Consider the following 18,925-nt stretch of genomic DNA (forward strand, 5'->3'; position numbering starts at 1 on the left):
TGAATTTTAAAGAAATGGGGCTGGAGGATGTGAAGGGATCTGCAGTGAATGATTGTGAACACAGTACTGAACTTTTGGGTTCCATGGCAGGGAGAGGGAATTTCTGGAGTATCTGAGACCCTGTCAGCTCAGAAAGGGTTTTATCCTTTGGAATTAAGTCACTTTAAATGTGTGACTATTATATCAGAGAATGAAATGTGACTTTTCTTATAGCATAAACAACTTTACACTGTCCATGGTTCATCAACAAACTGATATCTGTAATGTGTGAGCTTTATTACAGACCAGTATGTCAGTGTGAGATTTGATGTTCTCATGATAATGACCATGCAGATTACATATCCTGGGATATGACACTGTGTAGTTTAGCAGAAAGGTACTAACATTTTAAGGGAACCTCCTGCCAGATGGAGGCATCAGATTCCTCTTAAATGTTTGTACCTGTTTACTAGACTAGGGCGTAACGCCCTAGAAAGCTGTAATCTCCAAATATGTTTAGCATTACCACTGCCTTGGTTTTGTATGAAAGTACAATTATCCCATGACTTATGCAAAGTTTGTCTTAATGCATTTCTTATGAATTGGGGTAGGTTTAATTTTCTTTGTGAAGACTGAAGCGTTATGAAATTACTTGTCTAAAACAGGAGATAAAGATTCTTTGGCAGTTAAAATGGAACAAAAATTACTGAATTACACGTTTTCTATATGAAAATTTGACAGAGAAATCAGTGGAGTAACAAGAATAAGTATACATTTCAAGTCAGATGAATTCAAGTTACGTAATGACTCCTGAGAGCACAACTGTTGCATAAATCTGGAGATACCTGTGTAGTGAGAAAGAACCATACTTTTAATATGATTAAATCTGATTTACTCTCCTTATGTACAGTAGAAATGTGATGAATTTATATGATGGATACTTGTAAGAGACAATTTTATTGTAATTCATACATTAAATAAAATTATTATATGATTTTACTTATTCAAAAATATTTTGTTAACAAATATGAATATTGTTTCTAGTTTCTGTTAATCTTTTTAGTTAATTTTTTTAGTGAAATTCCTGTTATTTTGAACTTCTATGTATATTTTATGTTGTGCATAATCCTGTATGATTATCATGAGAAGTTTTTTGATGAATTTTTGTCCTGATAGTGTATAGTACATTTTGGCTCAGCTGGAATGCCTCAGTTTCATTTGAAAATTTATGATTTAAGGTGTTGTACAGTTGTGTGTACCTTTCCATCCTCATGTTCTAAAGTACTCCTACCTAATTGCAGTTACTGGTTCATTGATTGAATTTGGCTCTTTTGAATAGTCTGAACTGAGTTGGTGCCTCCTCACCTTGTCACCTGAAGGCAGGAGCATATTCACTTTTCGAAATGTCATGCTGTGTTCCAAATACTAAATGATGAACTAAGTTCTAAAACCCAGTGAGCCAGTGTACAACATACAATCATCAGAACTCTTTAGAATTTATTTAAATTTTAAACTTTCAGATAATGTGACTTTCACACTGTACAAAAAGAATTAAAACATAATCATACAATCAGAGGTAAGTATATTATATTAACAAGTTTAGTCAAATGGAAGTAGACCAGTTCTATAATATAGAACTTTATATATCTGTCTCTAATTAGTCAAAGCCAAATAATGTTTGTCATGCTGGGAGACTGGTACTCATCTGTAGTCTGAAAGAGCATTGTTTTCTGCCATCCTTGCTGCCAGGTGACAACGGGAAGTGAAGAGAAGACATAAACATGACAGCTCCTACATTATGCTGTGATAAGAATAAAACTACTCAGTTTTTCCATATTTACCTGAAAATGTATATAGATTTTTCTCCAATAAGTTGATTAAAATTTACAGATATATACAGTAATTAAGGAAATAGAATCCTAGTACTTTACAGATACTTTTTTTAGAGTAAATTCGCCATTTCTAGTTGGAATTCCAATCATCATTTATGTACGTATAATGTCAGTTATAGGGTCTGTCATAGCTTGGATGGTTAAATGATGGATTTTCAGCACAGAGCCTTGGGCTAAATTCTGGCTGATACCATGTAAGATTCATGACGTATGAAGTGGCAGCAGAAGAGATTTTTCTCCAAGTTTCTTCAGTTTTCCCATTTTCTGCAACTGCTCCATACCCATCAGTCGCTGCTGAGGCATGTGATTGTCCTGACCAGGCAGCACTTTGCCACATCTTTGGTCTCTGTGTCTGGGGCTACGTTTCTGACCCCAGCACTTGGTTAATTACAGAGTAAGGAAGTTTGAAGTAAGTAATACACTAAAAGAATTATATATGTTGCAGTAAAAACAGTTCAAAATTTTGTAAAATTAGCAGTGTCTTTCTGTAACATTCAGCAGTTGCTGAAATTTAGATCCTGAAGAATCATCTGAAGAAAATGTCTTCATAACTGGGACTGCTTGGAAAATGTGGAACATTCGTTAATTTAAATGTAGAGGGTTGAATATTTTCCATTTATGAGTCTTGTCATTCTCAAGTTATACTTTTACATATGTCTTTTCCTATTATGTGCAGGACTGTACAAGACCGGAGTGAATAATAGTTGGTTTAATCTCTTCCAGCTGAGCTGGAGACATGTCTTGATGTAAGCTGCCTTATTCTCCACCAGGAGCAGTACTGTAGCAATCAAGGTTGCAGCACCTAGGAGAGTCAGTACTGGTGTTACTTGAACCAGGTACACTGCTGGTCTAGGAATCTCCATTAAGGGCACTTTGGAGGGGTAAAACGTTGTATGCAACCTCTTCAGGACCCCATATATTTTCAACTTCCGGATTCTGTATCAACAAGGAAAATGCATTTGGTCATAATTATTAATTAAAATCAGTATTATATTTTCAGGAGGGAGCCAAGAAAGCATAGTCGGTATAGCAACTGGCTACAGGCTGCATGGACTACTGATGAGTAGGATTTTTTAGTCCTGGTAGGATTAAGAATTTTCTCTTCTCCACATTATCCAGACCAGCTCTGGGGTCCACCCAACTTCCTATCCAGTGGGTACCAGAGGCTTCTTCCTCAGGGTTAAAGCTGCAGGGGTGTGAAGCTGACCACTCATCTCCAGCTAGTTCCGAGGTCAAGAAATTGTGGATCTGTAGATCCACTCCATCATATGACTACATGGCATAGTGCTTAATTAGTTAAGCACAGGGACAACTCTATTTTACTTTATTATGTCTTTGTGTTGATGAAAACTGTGTATACACAAATTTCATTAATAAAGATAATTTAAATATTGCATATGTATACTTTCTTGTAAATGTTAACCCTCCAGATTACTGCAGTTCTGTTTTTGGCTTTCAGACTGATACAGGAAGTGCAATATTTTTTTTAGATATTCTCCAAGAAATATGTTAATGTGTCTGTGTTTGAATTAAATCTTTAGAAGCTGAAGTTTATACAGATAACATAAAAATTTGCCTCCTGTCTTACAGGAGACATTAACATGTCCATTATGAAGACCAGCCAGTTAACACTGTTTAGGAAAATAGTCATTGTTTGTTGTGAGAACCATATGAAACATATAAGTACTTCATGGGAGAAATGTAGTGTTTTGGTATTTTAAGACAGGTGGTATGTATAGTAATGACTGTGCTTTAAAGGGTTAATTTAATTGTTAACTGAGGGAAGGGTAACCATACACTGTATAGATCTTTATTTTTAAATTAATAATAAATGTTGTGGGTTCCATGACTGCCCAGCCCCTTAATATGTGCATGTTAATATCATAGTGTGTGATTAGGTTACAAAAGACAGTCAAAATAATGTCAGTGTTGGTTTCAGAAAAAATTATTTGAATCACTTTTGGGGAGGGGACATGAGATTTCTTGTGGCAGAAAATATGAAGATTTAGTCTTGTAGGCTATAAAGCCATGTAGTCTGGTAGATGTTTAGTCGGTTTCAGAGGAACCTGCTGCTCTTTCCGTATTCAAAATGTAATCTGTCTGCCAGACTACATGTTGTTAAATCTTTAGTTAGTTGGTTGGTTAATTCCTTTTGCTCCTTCTGGAGCATAGGGCATCCTTGAAATGCTGTTTCATTTCAGTTTCATAATCTTTTAGGTGGTCGTTAGGACTCTTTAGACAGGAATCAGCCTTTTGCAAGGCTGCTACCTGCACAGAACATAAACAAAATAAATGCAGACAGACATGCCTGAAGTGCGATTTGAACTCATGATCCCAGTGTTTAAGCAGGCAAAGACATTTCATGCCTTAGATTGCACAGCCACTGTGGTCAGTTGTTAAATCCCGGAAGGCAACCATATGTAAGGTGTGTACATATTTTATGTTGTGTATAAATTTTTTGATAATTGGTCATTGGTCATTTGGCCAGTGTATGAGAAATTTTATGAAATGCAGTTTGTGTTATGTTGAAAGCAGATATGACCCAAAATATACCCAAGAATTTTAATTATAAGACTCAACACTAAATTTATTCCAACTTAATTATTTCTGTAGAAGAACCACATATCCAGATGCACCAACCTCAGATTTATGTGAAAGATAGAATTTGCCCATGTGCCTAGTTAAGCACCATGCCATGAAGACATTTGGAGAGGGGGCAGAGATATAATTGCGTACATTCTCGGTCTTCGCACTAGATGGAAATAGTGGTCAGCTTCATATCCTGGCCAGTTTAACCCAAGAAAATGTCAGTAGTACTCATCAGATAGGAATCTGGGTGGCCCTAGAACTGGCCTGGACAAATGGCAGTAGGAGCAAAGTTGGCAAGCCTGTGTTCCATACTGTGGTGCATGAAATTACTAAAGTTTTTCTTCACAGTTGATGAAACTTGTCAATTTATAAGTGGGATTTCAGCAAAACACAAAATGCATTAGATAAAATTGCCAGAATATATACAGAATGTCCCAGGAGGAAAGGTCAGTATTCTGAGAGGTCATAGTATCGGTCGCTCTAAGCAAAAAAGTGTAGATGCACATGTGTCCTATTCTGAGCAGTTTCCAAGATAGAGCTATTTCACTGTACAGTTACAAAATTGTTGATAAGGAACATATTACATACTCGTACTGTTTCTAATACCAGCATTTGTTGTTCAAGTGACAGAGTTGGTACAGTTTATCTAGTATAATACATTTGTACATTTTTAAAAATTCTGCCGTCGCATCAATGCACTTTGCAACTCATATGTGGACAGCATACAGCATCTTCAGCATTTGTGAAGATGTGCAGAATTTTTCACAACACTACTACAATGTCACTATCAACAGTCACAACAGCAAACTGTTGCTTCACACTGATTCACATGTGGGAGTGAAGGACAATATTGGGAATCAAATCAAAACTACTGTGCAGTGAAACAGCTCTATCTCGGAAACCATTCAGCATGGGACACGTACATATATACTTTTTTGCTCAGAATGACTGATACTATGTCTTCCCAGAATTTTTACCTCTCCTCCTGGGGCACTCTGTATATCAGCAGCATAGTTCACAGTATTGGATTACAACAGAACTTGTGAACCATTTGATGGGCTACATGAAAAGGTTTGTTAATTTCCTTAATTAAGGTGGACTTTGTAATGGATCAGTATAACTCAGGATTAGAATTTCCAAACAGCTTTTAGTGAAAGTATTCAGTCTACACAGAGGTTTAGGTGCTAATACTGCATCACGGATGCACAGACTTTCTCTATACTTTGTAAAGAATGCGTAGACTCTGCTTGTTCCGAGATAATTATTATCCTACTTAATGTAAAGACTGCCTAGGAATCACTTACACTGAATTGAAGATTCCTTTGTAAGGGCTGTTCTTGACAGTCGTTATGGCCAGTGATCCTGGGATGTAAATCTGCGGAATCTCCGTAAGGTCACAGTTGAAGGCCCCTGTCTCCCGGTACCCTGGCTCTGTGTATGTAATATAGGCATAATTGGGCACATCACACACCCTCTGGAACCCTTCATCATCCGAAGATGGGAAATTTTGTTGGTTTGGTGCGATCATTGTCTGGTATATCTTCTGCATAACAGGGTCTGTTGAATTCTACAGGAAAAGTAAGTTCAGGAGTTCATTTGGCGATGCTGTATCAATTTTTGAGTCTCTCATACAAGTGGAACAGGATGCTGAGGAGAATATTTGAACCTAGAATGGAGGAAGTACAAGGTGATTAGGGAAAAATGTATGAGGAACTACTTAATTTATACTCTCCAATAAATATTGTTAAGATTGCTGTCTTTTGGGGATGTGATGCCATGTATGGTGTGTTGTTTTACTATGCCTTCAGTACATGGACTGTACAGTGTTGGATGGTAGGATAATTGGATGAGATTTAGAAGGAAGCAATTATGATCTAATCGAGGTACTAACCCAGTAATTGCCTGGAGGACTGAAGACAACTATTAAAAACCTCAGTCAAGATAACAGGCATCCCAGCCAAGTTTCAAACCTAGAACCTCCTGAATACAAGTGCAGAGCATTACCGCTAGGACATAATGCTCAAGGCGCAGTGTGATGCCGTATAGTCTGGTGTTACAGAAGGCTAGGGTCTGAATCGTCAGTAGTTATCTACCAGCCTGTGCGATGTCATCCCAGAAGACAGCAATCTTCATAGTCACTGCTGTGAGACTCTCAAAGTCAGAATATTATTAAGGGCATGCAATCACAGAGAATGAGAATGGTGGGGGGATGTAGTGTGGGTGGGTGCGATGGAGAATACACACATTTTAATCAGAAAACATGAAAGGAAGAGTCTACTGGGAAGATCAAGGTATGGATAATAATATTCAAAAGGATTTTACAGAATGAGGGTATGAAATGGGGTTGAATTTATGTCTGCGAGATTAGGAACTAGTAGCGGGCTCTGGTGAGCTCTCAAGTTTTATGAAAGGCAAGTAATTTCCTGTGTATTCACCGTGGAGCCTTGGTTTCAATCCCGGGCGTCGGTGTAAAATTCGTGGTGGATAAAATAGCACTGGAGCAGGGTTCGCTTTGAGTTTCTTTGGTTTTACACTGCTAATTATTATTCCGCCATTGTTCCATACTCATTTATCACGACTTCCAGAGGTACACCATTTCTCTAATGGGCATCACATTACCAGACCTTGGTCTCTAACTGTGGAGCCCATATGGTTAATATGTCATGATTGGATGAAGAGACAGTGGGTGTGTTACCTAGTTAAAGTCACATTGCGACCTACGTTCAGTTAGTCTGTCCATCCTGGTGTTGAGCCCCATTTGCGGTTGATGACCACTTAACTAGATACTTTTGGACAGTTTCGGGTTTGTCGATATGGGGAGCTCTCTCTGATGAGAAGACTGGTCTGTCCTTTGTCATAGTCATAGTCTGCCAGTTGTCAATATACTTGATATTTACAGCTTTATATGTACAGTAAATGGTAGAATACCTTACACACACACAGAAGCGCACGCACGCACACAATATATATATATACAAGGCTTCTGTCAGTCCAGGCTGGAAACAGCAAATCATGCCCAATCTTAAGCACGTAATTCCCGCTGCAACGGCAGCTTAATCACTTGAACGGTCTTATTTTTGACTGCAGCCAAGTTCAAGCCTCTTGTCGGGTTTCGCCTTGTCCAATATTGCGAACATTTGTATTTTCATGATTTTATATGACTTCCGTTTGCTAACTGGAGAATTTTGTTATATAATCATACATGTAGGGTATGTTGAAAGCCTTGTTAATTAACAGGGAACTCCCATATAGTTAATGGCAGTGATTAGAGGAACAAAGGCGCGGGATGTTAACCAATAGAAAGCGTCTATATTGTTAGTGAAAAAAGGTGGTGAAAAATCAAGTGGCATTAGGTGACCCTGAGAAGAAGCTGGGAAGATGGGTCATTGCCCCGTGTTCAGGACCATAATGGAAGACATCTTCTTCCGACAGTGGAGCCACTTGTGGAGCTCCAGCCGCGTGACGCTAAGGGGTAAAATGTTTTTCTGACTGTTCGTTAAATTCGTTAAAGATAAATTCAAATTAAATTCTGATGTCTATAACATGAATACTAGACAAAAATATAACTTCCACCTACCCTCATCAACTTTATCAGTATATCAAAAAGGAGTCTACTTTACTGGCATAAAAGTGTTCAACAATCTGCCACAAAGTATTAAAAACTTCGGCAATGATACTAAAAAGTTTAAATCAGAGTTAAAGAATTATCTACATGCTCATTCCTTCTACTCTTTAGATGAATACTTCAATGTAAATAGAGAATGATGTAAAATTAAGTTATATTAATTTTTAAGCTAAAATTGCCTGTACTTATGTATGTAACCTTTTGACTTGTTCTGTATCCAAAGGTACTAACCTACTTAGGATTTATAGAATGTAAATAAATTCAATTCAATTCAATTCAATAAATGAAAGCGAATTTCTACTGCTCTTGTTTTCATATTATAGCCATTAGTTTGCAGTGATGTAAACATAACTCCAGGCATTCTTAACCTCGGCACTAGTTGCAGGTAAGTGGTCAGTTTCAGGCCCTAGCCGCTTCATTTCTAGAAAAGACGTCTGGTACCCATTCGATAGAAGGATCGGTGGAGCCCCAGAGGCGGACTGGACGCCGCCGAAAAGAGGAAAAATCTGTCGTTTCCGCCGGAGTCATACCCAGATTCGTTTACCCGTCCTATCAGTAGTCCGTCTCTATACCGACTGAGCTATCAAATAAACGAGCAAGGAATTATGCATACCTCAAAGTAGAACGTGAAGGCTGAGTCCGAAAGCATTCCCAGCTGGAAGCTGCCATCCGCAAGGAACTGTTTGAAACTGGTGAAGGGATATTCTTTTGTCTCTTTGGTGGTCAGTACGGAGATGAGGAAGGCAGAGTAGCCGGCAAGGAGTACCACTGCTGTGAAGTATGACGTCACGAACACCACGCGACAGGACAGCATCCGCGGTGTTACACTGCGCCCTGCAACAATAAAGCTTGTCAACCCGAAAACAAGAAATACTCCTCGGGGTATGATACCGTGTAGTCTGGTTTATGTCTCGGATCCTCTGCTCTGAAGGCGGAGGCAGGATGTACCTCCAAAAGCCAGTAAGCATTTACCAGACTACACGGCGTTACAGCCAAGAAAAGAACAATCATTATGGTCACCGTCGTGAGAAACTCGAATGTCACGACAAATACAATGCATACTAGGTCATGACACCGTGTAGTGTGGTAGATATTTACCCACGTTTTGGTTCTACTCTGAAGAAGGTGGTAACGCGTTCCTTCAAAACGTCGGCTGATCTTTCCCCCTGTTTCTGCTGGTTTCTTACTTGGGTTATTTTTTGAACCTGAAGATGGTGGCACTATGTTCCTCCGAAACGTCGGACTCCGAACTACACTGCGTTACAACCCAGAATGCCGTACTGTTTTCCGTGCGATGTTTTACCTTGCTGACAAAAACTGGCGAAAGTATAGAACAAGGCGTCGTAGAGGTTCTGGAGTATCGAGGCTACACCGGCCTCAAGACCTAGCTTCTGACCGACATGATATGCCACTCCGAAACAAAGGCCAATGAGGATCATCGCAAACGATTGCAGTATCCATAGCCTCTTGGTGAAGGGTCTCAGGAATTCGTCCCATTTCACGTGCAGTGATCTCTGCTCCTTGATGAAGAGTCTTGTTCTGTAACAGAGACAAACAAATATGTCAGCTCGGAAGGATGTGTGATAGTAATAGTCCCTAAGATGTATGAGGGAGTGGAGGTATAGCTCCACTCTTCTTGAACTCGGCACTGGATTGAGGTGAGTGGTCAGCTTAATAACATGGCCCCTTTACCTCCGGGCTGGGTGGGCCCCAGAGCCGGTCTGAACTCTGTCTCAGCCGGTAATGGAATCTAGGTCGTTCAGCCCGCAGATCGTCTCTATACCGGCTGAGCTACCACGACTGTTGAATATATGATATACCATATTTACTTATTGTTCATTTAGGGCCGCGCCATAGCTCAAGCGGTTAGTCGCTGGCTTCCCACCGCGGCGGCCCGGGTTAGATCCCGGGTCTGGTCAAGTGGGATTTGTGGTGGACAAAGTGGCGCTGGGGCAGGTTTTCTCAGAGTACTTCGGTTTCCCCTGCCAATCTTCATTCCACCAATTGCTCCACAATTACCCTCACCTATCATCTGGGGCTGGTACAATAGGCCAGAAGTGGCCGCAGTACAAGGGACTTAGTTCCACGCCACTAGCAATAAGAAAAGTATTGTTAATTTAACGACGCTTCTACCGTGCATAGCTCAGGAGGTTGGACACTGGATTCCCATCTCAGAGCCTGGACTTCAGCCTCAGGCAATTTTATTTGAGATTTCGCGGTGAACAGAGTGATACTGGGGTAGATTTTCCCCCCGAGTTCACTCGGATTTCACTCGCTAAATATGATTCCACCATTTCTCCATACTCACCTATCACGGAGCTAGGAGGTTGCGATGGCCCTGAGCAGGCACCATTCAGCTAGTGTTCACAAATGTGTGACAGAATTATTCGTAACTTACTTCACTTTTTCTAAAGTTGAAATGAAGTCCACTGCTTGTAAGCGGGCAGGACTCATCACAAATTTGGCAACTGCGAAGTCTGCCTCGCCTCTGTGCAGCATGCCGATCATGCCGTTCCATGATCCATTCTCAGTGGGGGCCCCAAAGTAATTATCGCTCGGTTTGTAGAAATCAGACCTGTTACAATCAGATTCCAGTTAAACATCTCATGTCTCAAGTAGGCAACTTTAGGGATTTGTTTATATAACTATCTTAACTATCTGATGAAGACGCCACCAGTACAGACGTTTCTTGTTGTGCCCTGAGATTCATTCAATATACTCGTACAATCTCAGTTCACGACTTTCCTCCGATAATTTGGAAAATACCCACCAGATCGTACGGTGTCACATACCAAGAGACTGTAATCTTCATAGTTACCACTGTGATAACCTCAAATTCCACACAATTACGTATGAAGAATTTCAAGTTATGTGGAAGGAGTAGTGGCTTAATATGGGATACTGTCGCGGTATTTGCTTGGAGGTACTGAGGAAAGTCATGAGAAACCTCAGTCAAAATGTAGCATTTGAAATCCTCATTGCAGTGAGTATCAAGGCAGCAGTCATATCCTGATGATGGAGACAGTATGTTCTTTCGAAATATTTATAATCTTCTAATAAACTACACGGCGTCATATTCCAATAAAGTTAACTTATGCCGGGTCGGGACTCTTGTGGCGCTCTTCCGAGTTACAATTAGGCGCGTCACGTCACAACACGCACATACTCGTATATAAAGGAAAGTGCTTTCGGTTTCCTTCTTACAGCGAGCGATGTAGATATGATTTACTTACTTGAATTCTAGTCGTTCCTCGAGCAACTTCCACATTTCCCCGAAGAATCCGGATATTTTAATTGGCTTGCCGCTCCTTTCTTCTACAATTTGTGTGTAGAAAGCCTGCAATTTATCAGCAAGTAAAAAGTAAGCAAAGCTATCCCCGTAAGAAGCCGTGAAGGCGCATAGGTTTGTGAGACGGTGAGGCTCCCACATTATCTAGACAATCGGCTCAAAGATGGCGGTTGTCAGCCTTACGCCCCGGCCGCGCTTTACTCCCCAGGATAATTATTTAACTAATTCCTGATACTCATTTCTCTTAGAGGCTGAGTCGAACCCAGGGCCATAGTGCAGCTGGAAGGATAATGTCAACTGAAAAGAATTCCAGTTACCTCATCGGGACTTGAACCCGCGACCTTCCGGCTTGTGGCATAGCCCTTCGACCAACTACGCTACCGCGTGCCCCAATTTATCATCAAATTAATTTTTAAAATATGAGTAACAGAAAGAGGGAGTATAACTACTACTACTACTACTACTACTACTACTACTACTACTACAGTAAAACCTGTCTTAAACGGTATCTCAAGGGACCAGAAAACATTTCCGCTGAAGCCAGGTTTCCCTTTAACCAAGGTATTCTATAATAACTAAACCAGGACATAAACGTATTTGAGACAAAACAAAACAACATGCTCATGAATTTATTCACATTATAATCATTGAACACATGCAAACATTACACTGAACAGGAAAAAATTGCAGTAGTCACTTTTTATAATTTTACCAGAACTCCAGCAGAGTTTTTTGCACGCAGTTTACTTTCTTGGCGGCCTGACTTTCCACAAACACTTTAGCTTGAGAAATTAGTTTAAGCATGTCTGAATCATTCCGTTGCATGGCAAACTCCTGCAGTACCTTTAAACTGTTGGTAGCATCCTGATAAGTCTTGACTCTACACTTTTCTTCTTCTATCACAATGTCATTTTCCTCTTCTTCCTCCTCCTCCTCTCTTCATTTTCGATTTTCTCTAAAATTCTCAACTAATACATCGATATCCATTGTGTCTGGTTCTGTTTGCACATCTTTGTCTATGTTGATGTAGTCCTCAGAATTGCAGTTACTGAAAGCAGCTTCATTCATGCAATGTTGTAAGTCCTTCTGGTCATTCTCATTTTCTCCACTAGGAGTAACTTCTACCATAGAAACACTTTGTCACAGTTTCTGGTAACAACTTCTTTACTGCTTGACTTATCCAAATAACCGCATCTGGAACCGAGACAGTTCTTGCAAGTTCAGAGGCGGATGATATAGAATCTATATTGACGAGCAAAGATTGCATTAATAATTTACGATAGTGGACCTTAACATTCCGAATGATGCCCTGATCCATTGGTTGAGAAACACTAGTGGTGTTTGGAGGGAACCAAGCAAGTCGCACGTTGGAAAGTAAAATGTATAGGATGCCTAAAATTATTCTGAACGATGCATTGCGGAAGACTGGAAATTTTCCGTATAAAGGCTTATTTTGATTTCCGTTGTCCGCGTTAGACAGTTTCCGTTTAATCCAGGTTATTTAACGTTTTTTTCAGCCCCAAAGTCAAGGGACCTGAAAATATTTCCGTTTAATAAAGGGTCCGTTTAAGGCAGGTTTTACTGTACTACTATTATCACCACCACCGAATACTACTAGAGTATGGTCTGTTACAGAGGACGACGGAAATAATTTCTTTCGTATTGTCACATGATAAGAGTGTGACTATAGACGGGGTTTGGATTGGTAATGGGATTTATTACACTCTTTGATGTACAACCCATTATTACAATTTACAGTTCACTATTACACACACACACACACACACTAGTGTCCACAGTCACGTCCTCACTGTGCTGCTGGGTGGCGGCTTCTAACAGCGAGCGTTCCCCTTCCTCTGGGTTCCCAAACGAGTCCCGGCCTCAGCTACCAGCTCCTCACAGCAACAGTTCACAACAACTGAACCGTCACATTCCTCTAACTAACTGAAACTGCTAACTGATCCTGGTAATATCATCTCGTCGCGGACAGCGTAGAAAACGTCCCTTCCATTATTGCTGTATTCTCTTTGCCGTAGAAACATGCTTTCTTGCGGAGCCATTACTTAGTAATGGCTGCTGTATAGTTTCTTGTTTCACTGTCGCTGCCTAGCAACAGGTCTACATACCACATTATCTTCATTACTGCCCTGTCAGCCTGACCGTACCTAGATTATATAGGCATATCATCAAAGAGGGTTATTGATGAATTCGGAATAATTTTCAAGGAATTGATCGTGGTCTAACGGAGGTAGTCCTACTGTCCCAGTATTTGCCTGTAGTGGCTGAGAAATCCACGAAAAGTCACAGTACACTTAGGTGGTGTTACGGTCAAGATTCGAGCAAAGCACGTACCGAAAGCAAATCCAGATATTTACGGCCACCCCAGTCTGCTCGGCAGTCTCGCCTCTTCAAGAAATGGCCTCCCCCTTCCTTTTATGGAGCCCAAAGGCTCATAGGAATCCGCCTGAGACAGCTTAATCAAGTTCACATCCTTAAATCCAATATCCTTAAGAACTATTTCGTTATCCTCCTATCTATGGCCAGATCTTCCATGTGGGCGCACCCCTCGAGCTTTTCGGCCAGAATTCTATATGCATCTCTCGTCACTCCCATATCTGCGACATGTTCCGCCCATCTCATTTTATCATCGTAGTCTTGTGTGGTGAGGAATGCAGACTATGAAGCTCTTTTTAAGCAGTTTTCACCTTCCTTCCGTTATTTTCTTCTTCTTAGGATTAAATATTCTCCCCAACACGCTGTTCTCAGACACTCTGAAGCAATGTCTTTTTTCTTAGGCTGAAAACAATATGAAACAAAACAGAAAAATTCTGGGTTAAGAACCCTAGAAGGTTCTTGTTGATACATTTAAGTGCAGAGAAAATTGTGATGTACACTAAACATACATTTAAAACCGCTGTCCTCAGTACAAGTCCTTTCAACTTGCTCCTCCTCTGGTAGAAGCCCTGCGAGGGCCAGGTGAGGCCGCCACCAGGAGACCAGTTACCGAAGCGGTATGTCTGCAGCGGAAGCGTGGGGCTAACTCGGTACACTTCCGTCAGTGCGATGACGTCGCCATTTTGTGACTGAGCCACCAGGAACTCGCAGTCGAAAGGAATGTTAATGTCTGTGAAGAACTCCTCCAGGGACGCTTTTGTGTCCAGGAACAGCAACCAAATGGCACTAGAGAAGCGCCTGTCCTCTACAAACTGGAGAAACATATCCTTAGTTAAATATATTGACTTATTTACTTACTTACTTATGGAGCTGAGCCCTTCTTGAGGAGAAGCCAAATCTGCAGATACTTAAGAACTTCCCAGGATTTTATGGAACCCGAAGGTTCATTACCGTGTCCACAAGAGCCATCCACTGGTCCCTATCCCGAGCCAGACCAATCCAATCTGTAATATCCCATCATATTTCTCTAAGATCCATTTTAATATTATCCACCCACCTACGCCTTGGTCTCCCCAGTGGTCTCTTTCCTTCTGGCTTTCCCACCAATATCCTATATGCATTTCTCTTCTCCCTCATTCGTGCTACATGCCCTTCCCACCTCATCCTCCTTGACTTGATCATTCTAATTGTACTTCGAGAAGATTACAAGCTCTTGGCTTTTAAACATTGTTCGCTTAAATTATAAGCGCTTGCCTTACTCAACAAATGCAGCATAGTGAAGTTTCCTCATGTTATGTGATGCCGTGTGGTCTGATAGATCATCAGCAACCTTTCCAGCTTCAGGGTACAGAAGTATGCCGAAAATGGGAAAGTTGGTAGGGTTACGGATATAAAGAGAGGGAGGACTGGGGCCATTGCTCTGTAAAGAAAATGGCGTAACAATAGCCACGGCTGTGAGAAGCTCTGATCTTATATTGGGTCTCAGTAAGTAAGATCGACCGGTTGATGTAGTTTAGGGAAATCGCTGTGCATTATGCGTTGTGTATTGTGAGACTCGTATGAAATATACGAAATATGAGTAAAATGTAGATTACTTTAATGTTAAGACAAGAGGCACGTGTAGTACGTACTTCATTCCTTCGGTTTCATATCGCTTGATTTAAACGCCATTTTCTTTCGCTACGTTTTGAAACGTTGGGTATGAAAAGACGCATTTAATTATAGACCTGAGACAGAGTGACCGTCTCTAACTCCGAAGCAACTTACCGAAAGGAGTGGCTTCATTTTGACCAGATCGCTTGAATGTAGAAGAAACAGCGGGCGACTTCTTTGGCACATCGAAGCAGCCTCACTTGGGCTGCTGAGCGTGTGGACAACTGCGGTGGGGCACATCTCGTCGGACAGCCGCAACTGGCACTGTGCTAGAGAACTTGTCACCACCAGATCTGAGAGAAAGAGAAAAAACAGGCTGAAGAACACTTTGGAATCATCAAGGGCTGCCCGTCCTTAGTGTCTAAGGGACCGTGTCCTGTCTATATAAATCATCAGGGGCTGCCCGTCGTTAGTGTCTAAGGGATCGTGTCCTGTCTATATAAAATATGGTTTGACGATTTTCTACTTTGTTTGCATTTAGTATGGAAGAGAAAGGTTTCTTCTCAACCATTATAGAGGTTTCATATATTGCAAGAAATTCACGGAGAACCTCGCCTACGATCCCAAGAATTATCTTTCCCGCGAGAGCATATTTACCGAACCATTGCTCAGAAACGGTCATATATTCGCCTGTTGCATAGCAACGGCTGTACGTGTTACAGTAATAATTGTAGCGCTGGTACTGAAGAGTTACTGTACATGAGAAAAATCGTGAAGAAGTGTCGAAGAGAAATGAAGGACAACTTCGAAGCGACTGGTTCCAAGATTGTTCAAGAACCTGAAACAAAAATGTAACCAACGCGACCCGGCCCCGTAATTGAAGGAAACGGTATATTTTTATGCTCGTGAGAGTCCCTGACGAAGCATTTTTAGTACAAAAGCGTCGGTCTGTCTTTCAGTCGGTACGATAGACTCGAGGGTGTTAGAAGACAGAGATGTGACTAGCGGGGTTCGAATCCCTCCCGAACACCAAGGGCACCGTATTTCTACAAAGAAGTGTAAAATATTCAGATCCAGGGCACCGGGTGGGCGGAGGAGAGCCCTTTGTCTAAAATATTCTTGTTAATAAAAAAACTATAGTTGCTGCAAATGGGGCTCTTACGCGATTTAAAATAAGTTCTTAAAATGAGAAAATTTAAATAAACTGTCCCTGTAACGAGTCTTGAAGGCCCATAGGGTGTGAGACGTTGAGGCTCCCATATTTTCTAGACAATCGGCTCACATATGACAGTGAGATTGTCAGCCTTACGCTCCGGCAGTCCTATACNGCTTGTAGCATAGTACCTCAACCAACTACGCTACCGTGTGCCCCCATCATTTAAATAAACACACAAATTTTCATCTTTCTTTAATAATAGGTATAGGGATTAAGTTTTATTCGCCCACCTGTTCATAGCCGCCACTGGGAAACATTATAATGCATATGTTATAAATAGTCGAACAGCATTATCAGTCTAAGACATATCTGAGGCCGTTTGATAATCAAACAGTGACGTAAAGAAATATCCTGTCTTCCGGGATACAATGGTGTGTAGTCCGTATTGATTTTCCATCTGTATTCCGAAAAGTTTGTACGTATAACATATCATTTACTGACACATAAGGGCAACTGGCTTTTGAGCTTCAGCGCGTGTTTCTGAGCTAACACTAGAGACGGGGATCGTGGATCCGCTGACAGCTGTTCGGAAGCAGGTATTTAATTTCAATGCATCACGTGAAGTGAAGTGTAAATGTTAGCGGGTAATTTCGAGTGTCATATTTTGTTTTGGTCTGCGTTTTTTCTTATTTGCGTAAACATAATTTTATTCTCCAGAAATTATCGTCGCAAAACTTTTTGGTTTATCTGTATGGAATCAAGAAAATTTCCTTCTTGTGAGAGACGCAATGTTTTGTTTGTTTACTTACTCTCATAACTGATAAAAGCCCTTATATAACGTACATACACGTAGAATTTTGTAATAGTAGGAGCATTGACGTTATGCCCCTTCGCCAAGGTATGTGAATAAAACAGGTAAGAATCAAACAAGAAGCAAGTAGAAAGCCTGCCTACTTTTTGTTGTTTTTTTGCTTGGCATACATTTCGACCCTGAGGGTGGAGGCGATATAGTTCTCCGAAACGTTTGCTTTTTCCTGAACGTCACGGCTTTACAGCCCAGAAGATTGCAACATCCTTGACTGAAATGCAGTTAGTTACAGCGTCAGGCGAACATAACTTTAAACATAATATGTTCCGTTTTTCTCCACATGCAGTGTTAATGGAAAGACTACTTACCATGATCGTCTGCATTCAATAAGAAAACGCACTTTGTATAAAAATATCTCTGAAGAGCAGCTACGACCTTAGGAGAAGTATTAATACAACAGCAACACCAAAAGTGTAGCACAAACACAAACACAATTGCACAATTTCTCATTTCTGTCAACAACACGAGTCTTCACAAACGTTAGCGTTCAGTAGCCAACATTATTTATAGAAAGATACAATATATCACGTTTCCACGTGAGTTGCATATTTAACATGGTCAACTTCTTTCCATTCTTGTTGCTAATATAGCACAAGCAGTTCCACACACTCATTTCCCCGTATCCTAACTGCGTACTGTATATGGGAAACACTTTTCGCACTAAACTAATTAATATAAAAGTAGATGATATTATAAAACAAAGCCTGAAACCACGGCTAGGCCAACGTAATATGACAGTTCGAATATATTAAACATTTTGGAGTCTAGTATATTATGCAATTTATGAGGCATAATGAAGATGAACTGGTCTCTTAGATGAAATACATTTGTTGAAATGTACCGAAGAATACACGATTGTTCGTTATTAAAGCAGATATTTATATAATCACATAAATCACCAATAACATTATGCAATTTTTTTAAGAAACTGGAAAGATTATGTCGAAATAATAACACTGAATTCTCTTCTCAAAATAATTTCAAAATATATATGTATATAAAATATACAATCTGTAGGAATGCCTTACAGCAAAAAATAACTAATTACTATATTTAACTGGGTATAATATATGAAATTATATTCATGACATCTCACACGAAATATCACCATCTCAAGCCTCTTCCTATAGAGAATGAAATAATTTTCCAATTAACCACTTTGCAAGATGCGAGAGAAATAACCTGATGTAGTAAATACTTGTAGATATCAGATACTTCTGTATCTATGCATACACAGTCTGTGACATTTCGGCGAAACAGAAATACATGCCTACACAAAAAACAATATTGTGTGTAGCACAATTAAACTTGTTGTCTTTACATTTCCCGCTCTTTCATAGTTGATGTATCACACAGGGAGTGTCACGGAACTGTAATTATAATTTGCTTGTTTTCGTGCCGTGGGTTGAATATAAAGATTGGTATCACAAGGTGAAAAGAGAGTTATTCATTTTCGAAAAAAGAAAAACAAAGTTTATGTTATTATAACGCTTTTAATGTGTTTGTTTCTCCTTCGCTTCTGTCGTGCTCGTATTGGAAT

At 40.2% G+C, this 18,925-nt stretch overlaps 2 protein-coding genes across 3 annotated transcripts in view; one reads left to right on the top strand and one right to left on the bottom strand.

Moving 5' to 3' along the window:
- The window catches only part of LOC111865065 (zinc finger protein 501), a 15,451-nt gene extending 12,187 nt beyond the window's left edge, over positions 1–3,264 (top strand). Inside the window, exon 5 of one of the 2 annotated variants that reach the window (XR_002842896.2) lies at positions 2,991–3,264. The gene's annotated coding sequence lies outside the window, so the exon portion shown is untranslated. Of the gene's footprint in view, positions 1–2,594; positions 2,649–2,990 lie in introns of those variants that run through there. The other variant, XR_004513080.1, reaches the window with a different exon arrangement.
- On the bottom strand, positions 445–18,256 carry LOC111865064 (probable glutamate receptor). Its single transcript, XM_023852789.2, has 9 exons — positions 17,694–18,256; positions 15,536–15,714; positions 14,278–14,580; positions 11,319–11,422; positions 10,484–10,660; positions 9,389–9,624; positions 8,699–8,919; positions 5,765–6,027; positions 445–2,807 (listed from the first exon to the last, which is right to left on the bottom strand). Exons 1-9 carry the CDS (start codon positions 17,833–17,835, stop codon positions 2,519–2,521), a joined length of 1,914 nt encoding a protein of 637 aa, XP_023708557.1. The 5' UTR covers positions 17,836–18,256; the 3' UTR covers positions 445–2,518.
- Between the last annotated feature and the right edge of the window lie 669 nt (positions 18,257–18,925).

Source organism: Cryptotermes secundus, unplaced genomic scaffold (assembly GCF_002891405.2).
Source record: "Cryptotermes secundus unplaced genomic scaffold, Csec_1.0 scaffold1427, whole genome shotgun sequence".
NCBI classification, from domain to species: Eukaryota; Metazoa; Arthropoda; class Insecta; order Blattodea; family Kalotermitidae; genus Cryptotermes; species Cryptotermes secundus.